The following is a 22,725-nucleotide window of genomic DNA, read 5'->3' on the forward strand; positions in this document are numbered from 1 at the left end:
TAATTTGATAATTAGCTTGTTATGCCACATAAGATTTCAAGCTATTTTATTGTTTAGCTAATTTGTGCTCCAATGGCTAGCAACTAGCTTGTTATTTAAATTTGTCCCACTTGTCCACTTGTCCACTTGTCAATTAATTATTTGGCAATTTTGAGAGCTAATTGTCAAGCAAATTAGCTTGTTTTAAGCTAATTTGCTTGGCCAAGCTAATTTGCTTGGCCAAGCTAATTTGCTTGGCCAAGCTAATTTATTAGTTTCACTCCAATGATCTAGCTATTATCTTGAAACTTTTATAAATTTCAAGCTAGTCCCTAGCTACAACCATTGGAGATGCTCTTAGGGGAGTAATTAGAAATCCTCTTGGAAATATTTTTACTCTTAAAATTCCTATTGTAAAATTTTTAGGTGTACTTAGAGTGCTCCAGCCTTGAGGCCAAAGGGTGTATTTATGCCATTAAACGAATTAATTTTTGTTGTCAGTTTTCAAAATCAACATGATTGCTATCACTCTACCAGTATGATTATATTTAGTTTATAATTCAATCTAAATCATATGACTTACAAAATTAAAAAAACAAAAACTGAAAAAATTGACAGTGATACCGGACAAGCCCTACGTTATCCTCATCTATATACGCAAAATTTAACAATGGTTAGCTAGGCTTCAAAGCTCATCATGGTCATCTTCTTCATCTCCCACATACACACTTTTGTAAAATTTATCTTCATGTTTCAAAATTTCACCGAGGGTTAACTTGTGATCATGATTATCATCAACCTAAAGAATTAAAGAAAATAGAGGTTTAGAGACGTACCATTTCATCTATTCCGAAGTACTTTGATCTTCATTACAAATATTATAGAAATATATTACCTCGTTCATTAAATAAGTTGCATAATATGAAGCATGATCTAATACTCCGGGAAAAAGAAGTTGTTTAATAGGCTTCAACTCTTGGATCGTCAAAAACCTATTAAAAGACAGTTACTATTAAAACACACATACTACAGACGTAGGATGGTCTATTCTATTTCACTTATTTTGGCTTATTTCATTTAAAATAAGTTTAATAAATTAAGTTTTTCAAATATTTTCACACACAAATATGTCTATTTTAAACAAAATATTTTTTTTCCCAGATAAAATAAGTTCAGACAAAAAAATGTCGAATAACGGAGCCGTAGTACAAAATACAAACTAGAGTACTGAAGTGGTAAAAGAAATTATGGTACCTATCTTTGTTTAAATCAAGGTTAGAAAATTGTAATTCTGGCGACGGAACATAATCATTGTCAAAACTGAAGTGATAGTAGCTCTTGAAGATATCATAAGCATTGTCACGAAATTCCTGGAAGTTTAGTTTGCCGTCTTTGTCCCAATCCATTCTCCTGATAATAGTAACACCAAAAATTTCAAAAAAAACAATGGAATTTCATTTAAATTTTGAATTAGAATCTATAAAGATGGTCGTGGATCGAGTTGGGTTTTGAGGACGAGCCCACAAATTGTGGGCTTAAACAGGTCGGGCCCACCCAGGCTCACTTGTAGTGTGTCGGGCTGGGTAAAAAAATTCGAAAGTGAGGCCAAGCCCATGTGGCGTGTGTCCTCGTACCAAATCGGATTGACTAGCATGTCTAAGCCTAATTTATTAAATTTTAACGTGTTTGTCGTTCCGGGACGAACCTTGTCGTGCTTTTCCAAACAATGTGGCTCGTGCCGTGCCCGATGTCCGGCCCACAACCATCTCTAATCACATGTTCTATATACAATATGTAAATGCACTTGAAACTAATATTTTCAATGCTAATATGTTACTCTGCATGCGTTACGTTTTTGAAATTTGAAACATACAACACTTGCATTTAAATCTAACTAGCATATAAAACAACTTGAAGAGGAACCATTCTAGAAATTCTAGTGTGGATTAACATCAAATTTACTTGCCTTATTTTCTCACGCATTATCCAATCTTCTACCTTTTCATTTACACTCTCTTCTGGGTGCAAGAAGCTGCATTTAAAAACAACTATTTTTTCTTAATATTATCCATATATGTAAAAACAATAAAATAAAATATTTCTAAATATAGAAAGAAAAAGGAAGAAGCATACTCTTTAAGCTCCTCTAGGCTTAATTTCCCATCTTGATTGGCATCGGCATTTCTGAATTGTTCCATCCACCAACCAGTTTCCCCATGCCCCGTCTTGTTTATCCCTGTGTGTGATATTTGATTTAGCAATATTACACTATGCGGGGTAACACAATAATTAAATACTTACGGACATATATATGTTCACAGAATGTTATGGCCTAGTGAAAGTGATTTCTATCTTCCAATCCAAAAGGTCGGGGCACAATCCTTACTAGCTAGGAGTACTTTGAGATAAGGGTGAGCATGGATGGGGTACCCTGAACTAGAGCTGTTAAAAAATGACCCGATTTGAGAAATCGATCAGAACCGACCTGTATTTTTAAGGACTCGAATCCGACCCGAGACCCGAAATATTTTGTTAAAATAGGAAACATGTAACCCGACCGTATCAAACCCGTTAAAACCGACGACCGATTTTGACCCATACGTTAATGCATTACTCGGACCCGAACGTGGCACCCGACGGAAATATAACCGATAACAGAACCGAGTCAGCTTACCCGACCGAAAAAAGACCCGAAACCAATTATAACCCGATGAAACATGTTATTAACTCAATTCGTAACAACCTGTTACCTGATTTTACGCGACCTGTTGACAACCCGATTTGTCATTGACCTAACTAAATAATAACTTAAATCAAGTTAATATTATTTTTTATAATTACCTAATCTAGAACAAGTGAAAAGCCCGAATTTATAAAAGTTAATTATAAGGTTAAAACTTAACTAGACCTGATCACTATCGTACCCGGTCTTAACCAGTGTCCGATAGTGAACCCTACTTGAATTTTAACTGACCCAGTAATTATCCGATCCGAACTTGGCCCGACTCGTTAAGACTCGAACCCGTAATTGTACCCGACTGGAAAAAGAACGCGACCCGAACCCGACCTATACCGTAATGAAAAAATAACCCGACATAACTCGACAAATTTTCAACCTGACCGAACCCGACCTGAACCCGCCTTACAGCCGGGTGATAAAATGACACAACACAACCCGATCAGATCATGACCCGAGATGACCAGACCCGAACCCGACTCGAGTAACCGTTTTGACAGCTCTACCCTGAACCATTAGCATTATCGGATCGGGTAACCGATAACCAATAATGCAAATATTGATATCCATGAACCGAACCGTTAAGTTCGGGTACCCAAACTTTCGAATCGGATATGGAATACCCGTTATGATATCCAATTAGAAAAAAATAGACTTTATAACTAGATTATTGTGATATAATTCAACACTAAATACCAATATTAGCACATGATTTTGACTACATTACTAATGAAAGTACAATTTACTAAAATTATACATTGATTATTAACATTTAAGATTTTAAACTCTTGGGAAAAAATATTTAAATTGAGAAAAAACTGAAAAAATCGGCTTATCGGATCGTTATTGGGTAGCCGTTATTTATAAAAAGATATCTGTAATCATATCAATAACTGAATTTCGGATCGAGTACCCTAACCGATAACCATATCGGTTCGGGTACCCACTTTTTCGGATCGGATACCGATTTGGGTTTCGAATTTTTGGTTTTAGGATGGTTTTACTCAGCCCTACTTTAAAAGAGGGTTTTTCTTACTATTCTCTCCACTCTTAAAGTGACCGGGTTTACCCGTGTGCAATATACGTACGGTATTTCTTACCAGCCGGTGAAAAGCAAATAAATTACCAAAAAATATTAAACAACTTACTTATTTCTTCCTCTGAAAACTGAGGGAATAACTCATTGAAAGAAATAAAACCATCCTTATTCTTATCATTGAGCTCAAGCTCTTTTCTTGTAGAATAATCCAACCCTTCTTTAGCTTGCATGATATTCCAAACCCCAAGCTCCCTAAACTCAACATAACCATCCTTTGGCGAATTATCAATCATGGGAAACAATGTTGTCAATCTCAACGTTAAGTTCATCTTCCCATCCTTCCCAAAATATACCTTATCCGCCTCCTCGACCTCCACGTCCACCTCCACGACTTCGTGCACGTAATCTCTGGATAAATGGTCATTTAACCCCTTTTCTTCAACCTTATGCTCAATTTTCGTGACAAGTGGGTCGAAATACGTGCCCTCGAATAGACGAACATGGCGGCTAGTACCGTTATGGGATCTACTCGAGGGAGGGAGGAGGATGAGGATGACGAAGGCGGTGGTTAAGAGGGTGTAAATAACCGCCCCCTTCGCCATTTTCGTGGAAGAGGATTCGGAGAGGGGAATTGAGGGGAAACAAAACAGGAAAGGGTTGGACTGTTTTTTTTTTTCTGTTACATTATTGTTTAGTTTCAGGAGATGATGATGTTAGGTTTCAGACAATATCTGGACAAGATAATGCAACCTCAACTCCCTCACAAAATGATTAGATCGATATGGTGGGGAATACAGTTATTTATAGTTAACCGTTAGCTTGGAAGGTGCAATGACAATGTTAGTTATATGTCAGCCTGTCAAAGGTTTTTTTTAACAGAAAAGTTAAAAAAACATCAACAGCTAAAATGACCATAAATAAATAGGAAAAACTTGAAAAAGGCTAGACAGATATTCAGGGGATGGAATAATTAAAAAAAAGATAAATTCTTATTTACAAGTGGGGTACAATAAATATTTTATATCAGAGTAAAAGTTAACTAAACTGTTCAAAAATTAACCCAATATATATATGTAAAAGTTATCTACTTTTTAGTGATAAATTTTTTTCATTTTAATATTGAGTACTCCTTTAAAATCATTGATAATGTATAAAGGTAACTATTTAACCATTTAAAATGTTTATCCGTCAACTTGTGATCTAACAATGCAATGACAATGTTAGTTATTGCCATCAGTCTGTCAGAAGAAAAAAAAATTAACAGAAAAGTTAAAAACATCAACAGCAAAAATGACCAGAAATAAATTGGAAAAAATTGAAAAAGGCTAGACAGAGAAATTCAGGGGATGGAGTAATTAAAAAAAAATTGTGGTCCATGTAAAAAAAAAATAATTAATTAATAACCTGTGATCTTTTTATGACTGCTTCATTTCTGTACAACTTTTCTTTCCTGTTTTCCTCCCCCTGATAAATGTGCTATATCTAAGGGTTACAGTGTGTTACACTGATCAACAAGATGTTGAAGACTAAATTATATCTGTCTTTTTCCTTATACCTGTAGGAACACCATAACAAACAGGTGCCGCCCCGATCAAGAACGGAAGTTTACATGCTTTTCGAGCTTGACTGACGAAATATCCAGCCCTTAACTTATGTCTGTAGCAATATTCACCTGAAACTTCAGGAACAGGATCAACTGTTTTCTTCTTTCCTCGACCTTTTTTAGGGTTTCCTTTGTTCTCGTTCATGTTCATAGACTTTAATTCTTCGGCTAATAAACTGCATTGAATGCAGTCTGTTGAAGACTTTGATCTTTCTTCCAGAAATGATTTAAGAACTGCTTTAGCAAAACGGTCAATGTCCAAATCTGTTACTTCCCACAGGTTGGCAACCACGATTGGGGCACCAGCTAACATATAGGAGAGAGACGTGCCAACTGGAGCGTAGCACCCATTTAGGTTTAAAGTTCCGCTGCTACATCCCATAAGAAGTAAAGCAGAACAACTCTCAAGTTTTTGGATCTTGTCTCTTGGCATGTATTGTGCCCCTGTTGTAATCACAACGAGCAGCAGCATAGTCAGTGAATATGGGAGAGTGGAAATAGGGAGTAAAAAAGAGTAAGTTTTACAGCATCATGATGTAAAAGAATATGGAAACACACCACTTCCATGGCCAAAATATAGGAAGAGATCATGGTTTTCCAAAGCTACAGTCAATTCTTCAGTTGACGGAACAACTCCAGCTTTTCCCTGAAAGCAAGGTAAAATATGAACTAAAATTGACCATAAAAACATGGAAAAAAGAAATATTTGAAGCTCATCTGAAGAAAACCCAACCCATTGAGATCTTAACACAATAGCACTTTCAGCGGAAAAGTTACTGCCTTTGTCCTTGTGCACTTTTTTTCTTTTCATGTGCACTTTTTTTTTTCTTTTTTTTTTTTTTGATAGTTTGTCATTATTGACTTGATCATAGGACATGAATGGAAATTCAAACTTGTATCTGAACTTCGGTGTCAGTCACTTAAGCGTTGCCTTATATGTCTTTCAATCATCTATTTTAGTCACTATAGCAGCAGCAAGAGCATACCTGTATATTCTGATGCCTAAACCACTCCTCAAATTCAGATTGTGTGCGACTTAAATCACCACTGGGATTCAGTAAAAAATATGCATCCAGTGGGTCTATCAATGGAAATTTAGTACCAAGCCTGGCAACGTTCTCTAGGACAGACCTCCTTTGCAGAGCCATAAAGATACTTGCAACAGAAGGCATGCGATACACCTCTTGCTCCCTCATAATTGGCATGTTTTCCCAAGGCAACATCTGCAAATAGTAAATTACACTCAACAAATGGAAGAAGAAGGAAAGGGGCAAGACAATAATCACCCAAAGTACACTTAAAACCACATCTTACGAGCAGATTTAGATTATATGTCATTGCAAGAAGACAACAAAATTTCCACACTCAATTGATTAGAATTAAAAAAAACAGCTATCAAATCATCGTTTTTCCAGCCAATTGATTCAATCACCAGAAATTTAAGCATGATAAAGGTCGAGATTGAGCAATTGAAGCTATTCCATGAATCCAATCTGTAATGATGTCGTCCCCTAACTAAACACTTAACCATTTTGTCCTTGACAATATTCTTCAGGAACTCAATTCTGATCAAAGTACCACAGAACTCAATTCTGATCAAAGTACCACCGAATAGCAAACTATTATAGAAGAAAATTGCAAACATATCACAATACAGGAAAACACAAACAAGATTAGATGTCCAATATGTTGTGATTAAAGTTTTCCTAACACTGGTTCTCATTGTTGTATATCAGAATATTGCTATCTTGGGTGCTTCTTTAAATTGTTTATTATACTCCATTCTTATTAACTTTTTTCCCATAGGTGAACGGATAAAGATAAACTGGATATTGAGGTATAGACACACTGGCACCAGAATTACCACAGGATCTTGACCCTTGCGTACAGGTCACTCATAAGACACAAGGTAAACACTTGACAAAAGATCCTACACTTCAGGATATTTATTCTTTTTAACACCAGACAGCAGGTTAAGAGAGAAATACATATAGCAAGATAAACAAAAGACATACCTGAACATTACTGTCTAGCACAAGAACAACAGGCTCTCTACGGGTGCAGTATTCTAGCTCAACCTTGTTTACTGCAGCAGTGAGTGAATCTGATACATAATCTACACCATCATATGCCTTATCCAATGTACTACATCTTCCTTGAACAGACTCTACGATGCTTCCAATATAGCAACCTTTCTCAAGGAACGGCTTTGGGATTCTCACTTTTTCCATATTAATAGACTTGATGCCCCCCATAACAACCTTTAAAATACTTTCATTTAAATCCAACTTGCATCCCTCTTTTTTAGTTTCATGCAAGAACTCCTTCACGGCACAATTGAGGGGGTCAGTGTCCAACCATCGACCTAGAAGCAAGTATTTCCACTGGCCAAACCATGTTTCTTCTACATCCCTAACAAATTGAAACCCAAAAAGAAATAAGGAATTGTTAATTACTTGCTTCGAGCAGGATGAGGCATGCTTTCATTTGAGAGTTCGATAAAAGAAAAAGTATATAAAAAAGCTCACCGCAGTAACTTATGCAGGCACTTATCAAGATTATCTCTCCAAGTCCACCACAATTCACGGCTTCTTTCAGTGTGTTCGTCAGGAAAGCTTGAGCAAGATAAGTAATTTCCTCGCAAAATCGATTTAAATAAAGGAGCTACATCGTCAACAAGGGCATTGGAGCCCCATGGTGAGTGCCATTCCTTTTGTACAATCTTCTCACCAAAGATTGAGCAGCTAGTACTTGTTTCCTCCTCTGAAAAAATTAGACCAAAAAAGCAATATGTTTAGAATCCTCCTATATAAAATAAAATTCTGTTGCCCTCTAAGTAAAGATATTACCTTGAAGAACTGTATTTAGAGGCAACACTATCACTGCCGGCTGACTGTCAGCATTCAAATGGGACAAGAGTACACAGCCAGAAACACCAGAGGGATAACACATCAATTCTTTTAGAAGGCTTGCAAAAGAAGCGTCCAGTAAGCTCACACATACTATTGTGGTATTGGGAAGGTTTTCAAAAAACTTAGCCACATACAATTCCATCTCTTTAGTTGATTCAGGAACGGTCCTGAAATAAGACGTTGCCACGAGGAAATCAGTTTCAGAAGTACTAGAAGGAACCAATATAAATATGAGATCAATCATGAATCATCCATAAAAGTGACATCACCACCTGCATGTATCTGCGATCATGCTAGTCGCATCAGAAGCTTTATAACCCTGCATTTGTAAAAGACCAAATTAATCACCTTTAAATACAACATGAACCCAGCTATAAAGACATTTGGAAAAGCATAAGCTCTCTGACAAGAACATGAAATTCAAATCAAACAAAGCACTATGAAAATGGTGCATATACCTCCTCAAAGCTTGCTTAGTATAGAACTACTTAAATAATTAATGCAACTGGCAACTACCTGGTTGTTTAGACATTATTGTATAGTTACCCATGTGTTCCGTCCACAGCTCTACTAACCACCAACAACACAAGTGACGGGAAATATAACAAACAAGGGGAATGTAGTTATCCATATCCAGATAGAACTATCAGAATTTAGAATAACCAGAATGTCCAAGAAAAAACCATGGTATTGGAAGCAGAGCATGCACAGAATAGGAAGATTAAAAACAAAGACTCTTCCAGTCCTCTGATTGTAAAAGAGAATTGCTTATAAAATAGATAATAAGCCATTATAATGCAAGAAATAAAAAGTTCCAAGTCACCTTATCCTAAGAAAAGATACTAAATTATCATCGGAAATACTTGTTGGATTCTATAGATTTGATAACTTAAGTACCTAGGTTTAGGACCTACAAGCTACATTTTAATCTAGGAATACAACAACAGAGAAATTATAATGAAACAGAAAAAACCATCATCACAAATCACCAGCTAGACCATTCATTGACAGTAAGGTGTGCGTTTATAGCACCCGAACACCCATTAAAGTGTTACCCTAACGGAGCTAAACCATGAAAACATACCTTTTTTTTAGATACCATCTGGGATCCGTGCTTCAGAGAAATAGCTGAAAGGAGCTGCAAATCGTGATGAGTTCCAACCGAGGCTTGATGAAAATAAGCAGCCCAATAATTTTCCGAAAGCACATTGCAAGAAATAAGAAATTGATTTTTTTCCCTGGAAGCTGAAACCACGTAAATCAAAGCAAGCAGCCTAGACACCTGTCATAGTTCATTTACACCCAATGGTAAATAAACACCCCAAAAAATGCAACTGCATCATATGTTTAAATAAAATGTTTGGACGCAAACCTTTTGAAATAGCAAAGGAACCTCACGACTCAGCACAAAAGATAGCTTCAGTAGGGAAGCTACATGTGATATTTGGATCGAGCACAAATCACAGCAAGTAGTCCTGGAATAAAAAGAAGAGTGGTTTACATAGGAGGACAGGACTGCAGATTTGCAGTTAGTTATTAATATTATTCCAAACATGCACACTTGGGCATCTCATAAATAAGGAATATGACTGAATACATTGTATGAATCTGCTTTTAATGCCATGGACTCGATTCCTTGGGAGTGCATAATTTTATTAATCACACAGCATAGCATTTCACGCTTACATAATAACATAAGACAATAACTAACAATACATGACTGGTGGCAACTGGCAAGCAAGGCTGATTGAAGTAATACATACAGAGTAAATAGCAAAAGTAGGAATAACAAACTCATGTACAAAATTAATTCAAACCTACTTTCTAGCCAATTTGTCAGATCATAGCCTGAAAAGTTTGCGAAATTTCGTCATGGCAATGGTATTCTGCTGGAAAGTAGCATGAGCCAGCTTGAACACATAAAGGTTGGCAAGCAAAGATGAATGCATGGATATCCACGGTAAACAGTCCAAGAAAAAAATATTCATTCAAACTCTGTTAGTAATTGATCCCCGTTCAGATGGGATCATGTGTTTGACTTTCCTGTTGTTTAGCATTAGTAAGTTAGTGGGAGTCACTTAAGGTTGATTGCAAGCTACGGAGTATTAGTTTCAATTTATTAGGAAACGTGGACCATGTTCCACTTAGGTGTTGCTATTTCTTAGTTGATTCAGTTTAATTGTAAAGCCTATATAATAGGCTCCTTTCATTTGTTGCTAGTTGAAAAAGAATGCAGTAACATAGTTTCAATTCAAACGTTTATTCTCTCTTGTTTTGCTTTCTTATTTCCAACACAGCCAGCAACATAACTTAATATTTTTACATTAGCTAACAACTAAACATCCCTCCATTCCTTAATGGTCTACACACTTTCCATTTGGGGGTGTTTCATAATGTTCTACTCACTTCTTTTTTACTATCTTACCTCTCTTTACCACAACATTTAACTGACTCTCTACCCTTACTATATTCACCTTTTTCTCTACTGACACACCTTTTAACTACCATGTCAGGCTGTGTACACCACTAACAACACCGTTCCCGTCAGCCGGTGTACACCAGTAACAACAAGGTGTAAACTTGAAGTTCATCCCTGCAGGTTTTTATAGGTGTAAACTTGAGGTTCATCCCTGCAAGAAGAAGTCACTAGACCAACTACACATCACCTCTCCTGTGAACAAAAAAGTCCAGCAATTGCTTCCAAAGGTATCTCTATGCGACCCCTAGAAAATGTAAAGTCAAAATTCACAACCAAGATCCTTGATACTTTAGTTGAAAAGTGAAGCTACCACCAAGAGCTATAAACAGGACATGCTATTAAAACAGGAAAAATACTAATTATCTAGTTCCCCAAAATCAAATGAAGTGTAATCTTCTGGATTCCAGCATCAAATGTAGAGGTATATGTAAGTCTAAACATATGTTTTCCAGTTAGAAACTAATAAAACACTGTGTCACAAATTCTGACTCCCACAATCTAAACAAGTGCTTACTAATTAGAATTACAAGTAAAAGCCATCCTGCCATCCTGTGTCAGGAGAACAGGGATTGGTCAATGGCCACCATCACAGAAGTAACACTTAATCAGGTCAGACAAACCCAGATCCATGTCCCAAGAATCAAGACACGTCTGCAACGATGGTCAAGTATAAGTCTAAGTGCCAACAATGGATGAAATGTTTATGACCTATAGAAACAGATGATAACCATAACCGTCAATGCGTCCAGTCCACTACCCATCAAACAAACTTGTGTATAATTTTATGGAAAAATCAAGCATGGTCCCTCAAAATAAAACTTGACATAAACCATGCAAAATTAAAACGCGGGTAAAATGGAGGTATCCCATTATGCTCTGAGAATCCTGATGACAAAAACGTGCTGCTTTAAACAAAAGAATAAAACAGATCAAATGCATATATAAGATGCAAACGCAAGATCATAGTCTCCTAATTCTTAAACCCTGAATATTTCTCTTGAATTCTCACTAACAACTAGCACAAAGCCTTCAAATCTTTCAATCACAAATTAAATGCACATGAACACAAAAAACAATTATACAAGAAATACAATAGCTGGTAGAAAGAATGCTTGAGCCCAAATGCATGTCTAGTCTATGAAGGATTAAAGCAACTGTTATACCTGATGTCCTCGGAATACAAGGCTTTGAGGGAAAGCAAGCACATACTGTAAAACACTTCTGCACGTTCGCTGACCAAAATATCCCCAGTAATTTCCTTTGTAATAGAATCAAAATCAAGAAGGGTAGAACTCGAACAGTGACAATCATTTCCTCCCAGAAAAATAGATATACATTTAGAGTATATAGTGTGCAATCTATGAGTTCCAGCCAAAGCTCCCTGACATTTTCCTAGCCACAGAAACATTTATAAAAAAGGAATAAATATAGAAGCTGTAGTTTGTGTTATGTTACATAAAGTACAAGGGAAAAAAGAGGAACTTCAATTATGTTTTCATAAAATAATACTCCCTCCGACCCAAAATACCTTACCAAATTGACTTTTTGCACTATCCATGTGCTTACTTTGACCGTATTATTTTTACTAATATATATTTAATAAATGTTATTATGACAATATTGTTGGATTATTTTCAATGTATATTTTCACAATATCAATTTTTATAATTTTTTGCAAATATATAATCTTAGATATGAATGATCAAAGTTGCTTGTAGGCAAACATGGCCAGCCAGACTTGGGTAAGGTATTATGGGATACGAGGGGGGTATGTGAAAGCAGCGGCTTTGGACCCTGACTTTTCCCAAAAGGCTTACCCAAGCTGCTAGCATGTTACATGCATTGGACTTAAAAATATACCAAGTACTGTATGTTTTAACTGTCACTTCGCCTTGTAAAGCATATATGCTATTACATGCTCCCTTACCAGTCCAGCCAGTTCCAGTTAACCAAATCCGTAACCATATTATAGAAAATATATTCACATATGAGAATTCTCTGCAATCATTTCCGTTATGTATATCTTTACAAAAATAAAAAAATAAAAAGGGAACGCAAAAACTCTATTCAAGACAACCTGACACGTCAATAGATAATGAAACACGTCGCCGCAACCAAGCATACATACATCCACAGGGAAGAGAACAGAAAGGAAATCACTGTTGCAACTTGCAAGAGAATGCAATACTATTATAAACCAGTTGTGGCGTAAGACACTAAGACTGTACGAGTACATATATACAAAAACAACAGAGCCCTAATCACAGAAGGATGGTGTCGATTAAATGAACCAAGATGTCATCCCCGTCAATGCTCATGTAATTACGTAAATCCTCCACTCAATTATTTCTAACACAATGTGACCCTCAAAACCCAATTCTTTTCACCCCTTCCATCCAGGTCATCCTTAGATTTACCTTGACTTCTTTAATATTTCCATCATTTCCACCCTCCATTCTTCAGATGAGTTGCCTACTTATGTCGACATTGGAAAAAAAATATTTTACTTCATTTCATAAAGCTAAAATATAAAGCTCAATCCACAACACCAGTTCATTCAGTAGGCCAAGACTTCTTAAAGGAAGAGAATCTAAAGTCTGAAATACTTTGCAAAAATACATACTGTGGTTATGCATATGATTAATCAATTACCATCTTAATTTGAATTTTTCAATCAACGACATTAAGTGAAACAGATAAAAAAAGAATCTCATGACATGGGTTTCTACAAGCTATAAGACCATGAATTGAAATGTAGCTAGGCCAATGGGTGGTCTCCGTACTTATGGCATCCTAATACGAAAGTATCAATCAACAACATAATATGAGTGTCAGATATTCAAAACAGCCTCAAGATGTGGGTTTCTAAAGGCTAAAAGAAATGAAATGAACAGTACCTAAGCCAATGAGTAGTCTCAGTATTTGTCGCCTGCGAACAAACTCCCACTTCATATGAATAAAACAAGCAAAAGAGCCAAAAGTATTTAGTTCCCTTGGAAAGCATTTCTGGCAAGTAATTCTGTTAGAAACAATCGCTGCTTCAGTTTCCAGCTGGACTGAGGTGTGGCTAGTAGAAGCATTATTTTCCCCTTCGACATAGGCGGACTTGTTTCCATAAGAAGACAGCTTTCTAGAACGAGTTACCCTGGAACTCTGCTCAGCTTCCCTGATAACAGTAGTCTGAGATTCTAATTCCTTTTTGGTCTTCCTGGACCCTTTAACTACTTTTTTAGTCTTTACATTTGCAGTCTTTGATATATTGTCAGTGCCTGAAATAGCTGCAGGACCTTCATGCACAGAGTAAGCTGCACTGGCTCCCTCAAGCCAGACAGCAAGATCACCCCTTTCGAGTGATATCAGACTCAGAATAGATGATTCATATGGATTTACTAAAGCATGATAGACACCCTTTCTGTACAAGTTACCAAATTGTTCATTAATATTACTTTCCAACATTAGTAAACACCTAGAACAAGTCACAAAGTTCCTTTCAACAGCCAACTCTTGCTCTGAAGTAGCTAATTCTTTGTGTGCTAAGTCCAAAAGGTTCATGCCGTAGTATACTTTCCCTGCATTAAGTCCAAGAGCCACAGTCAATATAGCACAAATTCCAACAACGATGAGGAACAAAGCCTATACAAGACATAAATTAAAAAATAAACACAAGTTTATTCACGTGCCTAAACAAGAGGAAAAACTGACAATGAATCGGGGCAAGCTCTGCAAGCAGGAGATACTCTTGCCTAATATGAACTGAGCTTCGGCCTCAGCTACATTTCCAAGTCTTTCATGGATGATACCAACCTAATATATTATTACCATAGTCAATACAACGTGGTGTAAGATCAATAATTGAAACATCTAGTAATGCTGTTTCAAATACTATACATACGCAGTCAAAATAAAGATGTGAAAACCTGCAGCGTGCTCTCTAGATAACAGCGGAGCACATTCCATGGGGTAAGAGAAAAGCTGTCTAAAGTCGGTGAGATAGCATTAGTGGGCCAAGCTGTAATAGCTACTTGATGTAATACCGAGAACTGACTCACAAAAGTTGATCGTTTCCTTATAGATTGCCCAACTTCATGGTTTTCTTCATGTTGTTGAATTGAGAGAGAAAAATGCTCCTGTAACAGCTTACCACGCAGCCGGTGAGCTTCTTTTGCACAAAACAACGCCTACAAGAAGCAAAAGAGCGTTAATGCAATGGTTAGACCAGGAGAAAGATAATTTAATGATACAAATATTATGAAAGAAAAGTTGAGAAAGATAAAGCTGACAGCCAAAATCCATTATAGAAGGTAAACCTAAACAGCAAGCAATTTTATCAGAACTGCTCGTCGCCAGAAGGGAAAAGGGAAAAAAAAAAAGTTAACACTAAGCAGCAAATAAATCTATCAGATATGATTTCCAGCACAAACTGTATATAATTTGGGAGAAATTATGTGTATAAAGCATACCTCAATAGTCCTTCCACTAGCACAAAGCCTTTCACTCAAATCATGATATAGATATCCAGCTAGAAATGCTGAGGAACGAGTTATAGCAACCTAAATGAAGTAAACATTTACGGGCAGTTACATATATGGTACATGCATGAAATCATAATTGTACACTGTTTAGCCACTAAATTAACCTTACATTTGAAATAAGATTTGATGCTAACTCTTTCACTTCATCAACAGAGATCTCTGATTGCAAAGAATGCTTGCACTGATTAAAAGCCAGGGGGAACAGAGAAGACAGAAACGAGAAGTTTTGCTGAAGCCCAACTAATAGTGGCTGAGAATCCTTCAAACTACTGATCCAGAAGTCAAGAGACTCCGCCTCTTTACCATAATTCTTTGAGAGAGCCGTAATTAATGTCTCATTGATAGGTACAACACAAAGTGCGTGGTTAACCCTACGTGACTCCCACAGTAATAACAGACACTTCTCAAATGAGACATTCATCTGTTTAAACACTTTAATGATCACATTTAGTGCATCTGAATGAAGAGTCGTGTCACCCTGGAAACGAAGCAAATTGCCATAATCAGAAGATAGCGTAATTGGAGCCACACAATCATAAATCATAATACCAGAATGCCATAAAAGATTTCTCAGCACACCTTAATGGATAGTAAGTCAGCAATGTGATTTAGAAGCAGCAACACGTAATCACATCCCATCTCACTATTTCCACTGGAAGAACAAGGAACATCAATCCTTAACCATAGGTCTACAGCTTTACGGATATCTTCGAACATTTCCTGGCCAATGAAGAAATCCAGATGAGATCATAGGAAGGACCCACGCATATCTTCCAATTTGAGATAATACTCTTGCAATTCTAGAAATGTATTAGTCAATTATACAAGGAAGACAGACCTTTGACGTTGGATCGGCTTCATAAGTGGAAAGAGCACGCAAGCAATACATAACAGCTAATTGATTGGACACCATGGCAGATGTATCAGTAGTTATGCCACAGGAGACATCCTGTTGAATAAACTAATCCATGTCAAACACAAAATAAGAACCAGAAAAAGTTCATATGCTTGATGATGGATCTGAGCAAAGAACTGAGTGAAGGTACTCACGACTGATTCAATTGCTTCGGACAAACAATGGATACAAGAGTCCAGACCTTCGATTCCAAAGGTCCTTGATAACATTGCTTTCTTAACTAGAATAGTTGACCTTTGAACACACTTCCTAGAGTGATATACTTTCTCCAAGAGTATATCAATAATTTTTATTTGCATTCTCTGACAAAACATGGGATACAAGTTGCTCATCTCCTGGTAAACTAAAAGTTCCTGAAACACAAATTTCAAGCCGTCTTACGCATTATAATATAGAGATGATCAAGAAGAATAGATCAGCAAATACTAGAAGGAATTCAAGGCAAAATGTCCAAACCTGCTCTAAAATGGTCCCAATAATTTCAGTTGAGAAATTATTTTTCACCAAGCAAGGAGCGCAGAGGAGATAACTACCCAAGATTGGAGCAGTACCTTCAATATTCTTATAGAATTTACACTGTATCTGCAAAAGCAGAGGGATTAAGTAGCAAGAACGGTTAACTGAAAAAAGACGCCAAATATTTTCCTATAATTACCTTAGCCCAATGCTTGATCAACATCAAAGGACAAGGAAGATGCCCTAAAAGGGTTCTGGCAAGACACCACTTTAAAAGTCCAAACTCTACTGCCTTCTCTACTATACAGCTATCAACATGATGGCCAATGTCCATAAGAAGAGTATTAACTTTACATGCCTCATTCACGGACTCAGCAATCATAGTTTCAGATATGTTGTCATCAAATCCCTTATGCTTGCCCACGAGTATCTCAACAAAGAGGAGACAACGATGCCATGATGCTCTACAACATAATTCTAGAGCCTGAGAAGCCTGCATAGATAAGTAGTAAACAGACCAGCACCGTGAGAGCAAAACAAATGAAAGTTCAGCTTCCCCCAACATAACCAGGTGCAATTAACACAAAAACATAACTTTGAGGGGAAATAAGTAGTTACATGGTACTGATGGTAGGTCATTTAACAAATGGTGATTGGTGAACTAGATGAAAACATCATCCTCTTTTGAAAATCCGAAATCAACAACAGCCTCAGGAATAAAAGTTAATGGTAAATTGGTAAGTTCGATTATATAGGCAATTAGAAAATTAATTTCCAGATTTTTTTCCGGTTGCAAAAATCAACAATAAAGTTACTTGGTTGGTTAAAACTTAAAATCATTACATAAAGTTTACATGCTTTCATAGGATTATAAATTTCTGATTATTTCCTGGCTAAAAAAAGAGGGCCCAGCAATCAGAAAGATGAGAAGACAACTGCACAACAAAACTGAAAAACTAAATCTCTCTGCATGTTACACCTTGGAGGGGGAAGAGGGGTTAAAAGAGGCAATAAAATCTGAACCTATCCCACAATAACTGCAGTCAACGAGTAAGTAACAGCAATACATAGACTTCAATAGAAGATGTTATCAACATATCAGAAACCAAATGGTAAAGCACAATAGAAATAGATAAACAAGGCAAAAAGAAAATGGTGGAACACCAGAATCAACACTACAAAAGAAGAAAAAGGACCTCTTCCAATCGTTCATGCCTGTAGAATTCGACGAAGTTGTTGTGAAGCGAGGCTACTATGTATTTCAACATTGAGGGCCGTAACAAGGAAATACATTTATCAGAAAGAATATAATTTACAAGGCTTGTACTTCCCTGAAATAACAGGGCAGAAGCAATTAGGTGATAAAAACAAAGAATATCAATATAGTATTTTACACAGAATAAGTTACAACAGACCATTGAGATACCTCGGTGCCGAGATTTAGCTTCAGGGAGAGAGTAAAACATGCCACGGAGATGCTGAGCACAATCATGTCAATTTCAACACGAGATTCGCAACTCCTGTGTTGTGTATGACCAAAAAATTTAGAAACAGAAAAGGCTTTACAAAACTCAATGTAGCTGGTTCTATAAGATGAGTTTCCTGTGGAGGAAAGTACTTTACTTTTTCTTCTCGTTTAAAAATTCAAGAGAAACAAAAAGAGTCAGAATCAAAGAGCAGATTTTTTTAGTAAGTTTGTCATAATATTTAGCCAATGTTTTAATGTGATTTAAAGCACCACAAAAGATTAAAGTATAATCCTTCTTTCCAAAACTAAAATGTTAATAGGCAACAGACACAGTAGAAATAAATAGAATAATCAACAAAATACCCGCTACTTACTGCTGACAGTGAAGAAAGAGATAGCTGAATTCAAGGAATGCCTCTAGGATACGCTTCAACGCACTTACTAGGGGAGACTCCATGTCTTCCATAACTATCCTTTTTCTTTCCGAAGTTACAAAGTCAGCAAGTGGCCAACACAGGCACTTCAAGGCATTCAGATAAAAAGATAGATTTGCTTCTCCATTGGCTGACTTACAGGATTTAGAAACCTTACAATCAGATCTTGAGACTATAGATGCTTTCTCAACAAAATCTTTGAAATCATGACTTAGTGGCTTGTCACAGAACTCTAAGTGGGAAGGGTAGTAGTTTCTTCCATCGCTCAGCAAAACTGATAAATCTTGTAGCCCATCCCAACCTTTGGGCATGAGTCCCGAAGAACAAGTACCTGTTGAGCCATCTGAAGCTGAAGACAAACAGATGTTTGGTTCAAAAGAGAACTCAAAGAAATACAGCCCCAAAGCATGAAGCCTCTGAATAAGAATGAAGTACACTAAATCCTGCCCAGAAAAATCACAAGCAAAATCAACATTTGTGCTAATATACGTAGTATAAAACATGATGACAATTTTATTTGAGAAGTTTCAAACATTGAACCTGAGAAAATTTGTCTGCAGATTTGTACAGATGCATAGCAATGGAGATGCGGATATTCTTGCACGCTGACCGGCATTTGGATGTACAATTGAATACAAATTTTACAAACTCTTCGATTTCTTCGTTAGTTGTGCCCTGGATAATTATAACAAAAAAGACTTTGTTCACAAAATCTGTAATTTCCAACAAAGGCGGTAATAGTAGATTAACTTTAAACAACAAAGACCTTATTCAATAATTGCATATACTCATCTAATACAGCTGCACAGAAACGAGGTACTAAATCCCCTTCGAAATGTGCAACTTCTCTAACCATAAACAGCACAGCATTCTTCATTTGAGCTAACAGCTTCCACTGCAGCTTACTGCGTACACTATTTTCCAGATGCCTGTACGCACCAACAGATAGCCAGATACTTCAGTTAAGGTACAAGTAATTATCTAAATCATCAATTTACACCATGTTTTGTACATCAACGTTTAAAAGAAATTTCTTTTCAAGACTCAATCCTGTCCACACTGTTTAATTGTACATGACAGTCAAGTCACCATATAACTTTTTAACTATAATCAACTTATGCATTCCAGTCAAATGCACTACCAGATACTGTTTCACAAAAAAAATCAATTCTGAAGCCCTTGACATTTTTCAACATTTTTCTGAATGCATATCCACACGGTCTCGCAATTTCAATCCTGAAATATTCCATCTTTTCTGGTTTCTACATCCAACATAGGCCTTGTTCCTTTCATATTCAAATTTAAGTTTCATAGTCAGATAAAATCAGTCCTAACTTCACGTTCCACAATCTACATGTAACTAAACTCGGTTTTTACTAGTAAACATTATTTGATTAGCAAAAATCAGCTGAATTCAGAAATATCAGCTCAATTCAGTAAATAGCAGCTGAAGAGAATACGATTATGGTGTTCAATAATTTAACAGTAGTAAGAAAATCAGCAAAATTCAGGATTCAGGTAGAACTTGGGTCAGAGAACAACAACAAAATTACCAAATTCTAGAGTAATCAAACAACAGACCTGAACCAAGGGCGAACTTCTTCAAGCAAAATCAACAAATCATTATATTTCTCGGCATCTTTATCCTTACTCAACGACACACATTGTGCAATAGAAACAGCCAAATCCACAATTAGGCGCACAATATCACCCTCAATTCCCCCATTACCATCACCATCAACGACAACCAATCGCGGAACGAGCTGGCCCATAGAAACCTTCCAGCCACAACCTTCAAGCTTAACCCCTCCAATATCCTTCAAAACCCTAAATCCTTCATTAATTGCATCCTGATACCTCTCCCACCTGATCAAGCAATGCACATACCTCCCTCTCTGCAAATGAACACAATACGGCTTACCGGAGATCTCAGAAGATAACGATTCCAAACAGTCCAAGCACAATTTGTAACATTCGAGCAACTGAGTCACGAATTCGCTAGTTTTCGGGTGCTTTGGAGATTCGGAGAGGCGATTGGGGAGGAGAGAGAGGGAACTACTGAGGAATGGTAGAAATGTCTTCGCGAGGGACCGAATCGACGAAGAAGGAGAGGATTGTGAAGGTTTTTTGCTGCGCGAGGGTTTTTTGCTAGGGTTTTGAGGTGTGGGGGAAGTGAGGAGGGAGAATGGTTGCAGGAAATCGGAGAAGAGGATGTTGATTCCGGTGAAATCGTAGGTTCCGGGTTTGAGTTTGGAGAGGAGAGATGAAGCTTGGGTTGCTGCATCCATGGCGGATGAAAGAGGAGGAGGGGTGGTGGAGGAATGAGTGAAATGGGGGTACTGGGGTGTTGGTTTGAAAAAGGTAGGAGCAGAAAACGAGCGCGAATTATTGAAATCAGTTTTCTACGATGGTGACGAATGTCTTGGCGTCTTCAGTACTCTTCCCAAATCTATCGGATAGGGTCATGGGTGTGACTGCGAGACGGTTAACTCGTGACAAATCGTCTGTTGGGTTGGTTTGAGTTGATTTTAAAGCCCTACTATTGAATCAATTATTGTATCATGCAGAAGTTATCCCGACTTAAACATTGGAATTCTCTCAAATATGGAAATATTTAAAATAAACTGGTCATTAATCAAGAAAAGTTACAAAATATGGAACAATAACTACAACACCACCCTGATAATTGTCATATCGAACAACATCTTACAAGACTTGTCAAGCAAATTTTGAGGTAATTATGCTTGAAAATAATGGCTAACTCAAGGTGATCGCAATTCTCATTTTTTCCATGAGAAAATGAAGATCAAGAAAAAGAAAATCTCAAATTTTTTGACTAAAATATGATATGGATCAATGGGCCGGGTGGATTCTCCCAACGCAATTTAGAAGGTGGACCATGGTGCACATAGAGCATGGTGCACCTTAAGAACACTAGTATATAATTGAAAGAACATCTGGTTACGAGAAAAGAACATGAATATTTTTTTTATTTAGATTTTTAATAAATAGTTAAATAATATTATTTTTGTAACAAAAAAGTGAAATATTATATCGCATGTTCTTTTGCCGAAGTGTCATGTTCTTTTTCTTATGCACATATGCTCTTTTGGTGCACCATGCTCTATGTGGATCACGATCCATAGTCCACGGATTAATTCTCCCAATGAAATTGCAAAGTTAATTTTTAACGAATTCTCTTCTAGATTTAAGTCAGACCATTCTCACTATCGTAACATAACTATTCCATGGATACAACCTAGTATTTCTACAGACGATAATATAGCCCTAACCCAACCGTTCCTAGATGATGAAATTAAAAAAGCATTTTTTGATATGTCACCCTATAAAGCTCCTGGTTCTGATGGTTTTGGACCTAAGTTTTTCCAATATTATTGGCCTATTATTGGAAATAATATATGTAAAGCAATTCGGGGTTTTTTTCATAACGGAATATTATTACGACAAATTAATCATACAATTATTACGTTAATTCCGAAGGTTGACCACCCAAATAAAGCACATCAATTCCATCTCATTAGTTTATGTACTACTCCCTCCATTTCTTTTTGATGTATCCATTTGGAATCTGGTGTGGTTTTTAAGAAAATTGGAATATTGGTTGGGTATAGGTGTAATGATTGGGTGTAAGAAAATGATTGGGTGTAAGAGATTATAATAAATAAAGGAGTGAGAAAATAATAAAGAAATAAGGTAAGAGAGAGGAGTGATAATGATGGGTGATAAAGGGGGTGAGAGAGTGGGTACATGGGGAAGGGAAAAGAATTAAATATTATGGGTGGGGAAAATTAGGTGGGATTATGGGTATAATCTTTAGGTATTTTGGTAATTAGATAGAAATGTAAGGTTATTTTAGGATAATATGTATGTCCAAAAATAGAATAGATTCTAAATGGATACAACAATATGAAACGCTTAAAATGGAAACGGATACAACAAAAAGAAACGGAGGGAGTACCATTTACAAAGTCATAGCCAAAATATTAGTCAACCGAATCAAACCTTACTTAAAGAAAATTATAGGTCCTTATCAAAATGCTTTTGCTCCAGATCAAGCTATTCAAGATAATATTTTGTTAGTGCAAGAGATCCTTATAATATGTATAATAAATCAAAAAATAAAACAGGTTGGCTAGCTTTAAAGCTAGA

The 22,725-nt window shown here is 36.6% G+C and overlaps 2 protein-coding genes across 2 annotated transcripts; both read right to left on the reverse strand.

The window, feature by feature from the left end:
- Positions 1-411: 411 nt before the first annotated feature.
- On the reverse strand, positions 412-4,532 carry LOC110783067 (uncharacterized). Its single transcript, XM_021987363.2, has 6 exons — positions 3,865-4,532; positions 2,113-2,215; positions 1,946-2,011; positions 1,234-1,389; positions 875-971; positions 412-778 (listed from the first exon to the last, which is right to left on the reverse strand). Exons 1-6 carry the CDS (start codon positions 4,355-4,357, stop codon positions 665-667), a joined length of 1,029 nt encoding a protein of 342 aa, XP_021843055.1. The 5' UTR covers positions 4,358-4,532; the 3' UTR covers positions 412-664.
- A 589-nt stretch (positions 4,533-5,121) lies between these two features.
- LOC110783145 (separase) lies at positions 5,122-20,980 on the reverse strand. Its single transcript, XM_021987448.2, has 26 exons — positions 20,137-20,980; positions 19,322-19,484; positions 19,096-19,230; positions 18,496-18,998; positions 18,080-18,173; positions 17,850-17,984; positions 16,853-17,146; positions 16,654-16,779; positions 16,332-16,550; positions 16,120-16,230; positions 15,861-16,001; positions 15,391-15,759; positions 15,210-15,299; positions 14,667-14,927; positions 14,430-14,553; positions 13,647-14,318; positions 11,913-12,141; positions 9,643-9,745; positions 9,355-9,552; positions 8,543-8,589; positions 8,208-8,437; positions 7,887-8,121; positions 7,374-7,770; positions 6,345-6,581; positions 5,917-6,004; positions 5,122-5,802 (listed from the first exon to the last, which is right to left on the reverse strand). Exons 1-26 carry the CDS (start codon positions 20,841-20,843, stop codon positions 5,282-5,284), a joined length of 6,429 nt encoding a protein of 2,142 aa, XP_021843140.2. The 5' UTR covers positions 20,844-20,980; the 3' UTR covers positions 5,122-5,281.
- Positions 20,981-22,725: the final 1,745 nt, after the last annotated feature.

The sequence above is a fragment of the Spinacia oleracea genome, chromosome 3 (genome assembly GCF_020520425.1).
Source record: "Spinacia oleracea cultivar Varoflay chromosome 3, BTI_SOV_V1, whole genome shotgun sequence".
NCBI lineage: Eukaryota > Viridiplantae > Streptophyta > Magnoliopsida > Caryophyllales > Amaranthaceae > Spinacia > Spinacia oleracea.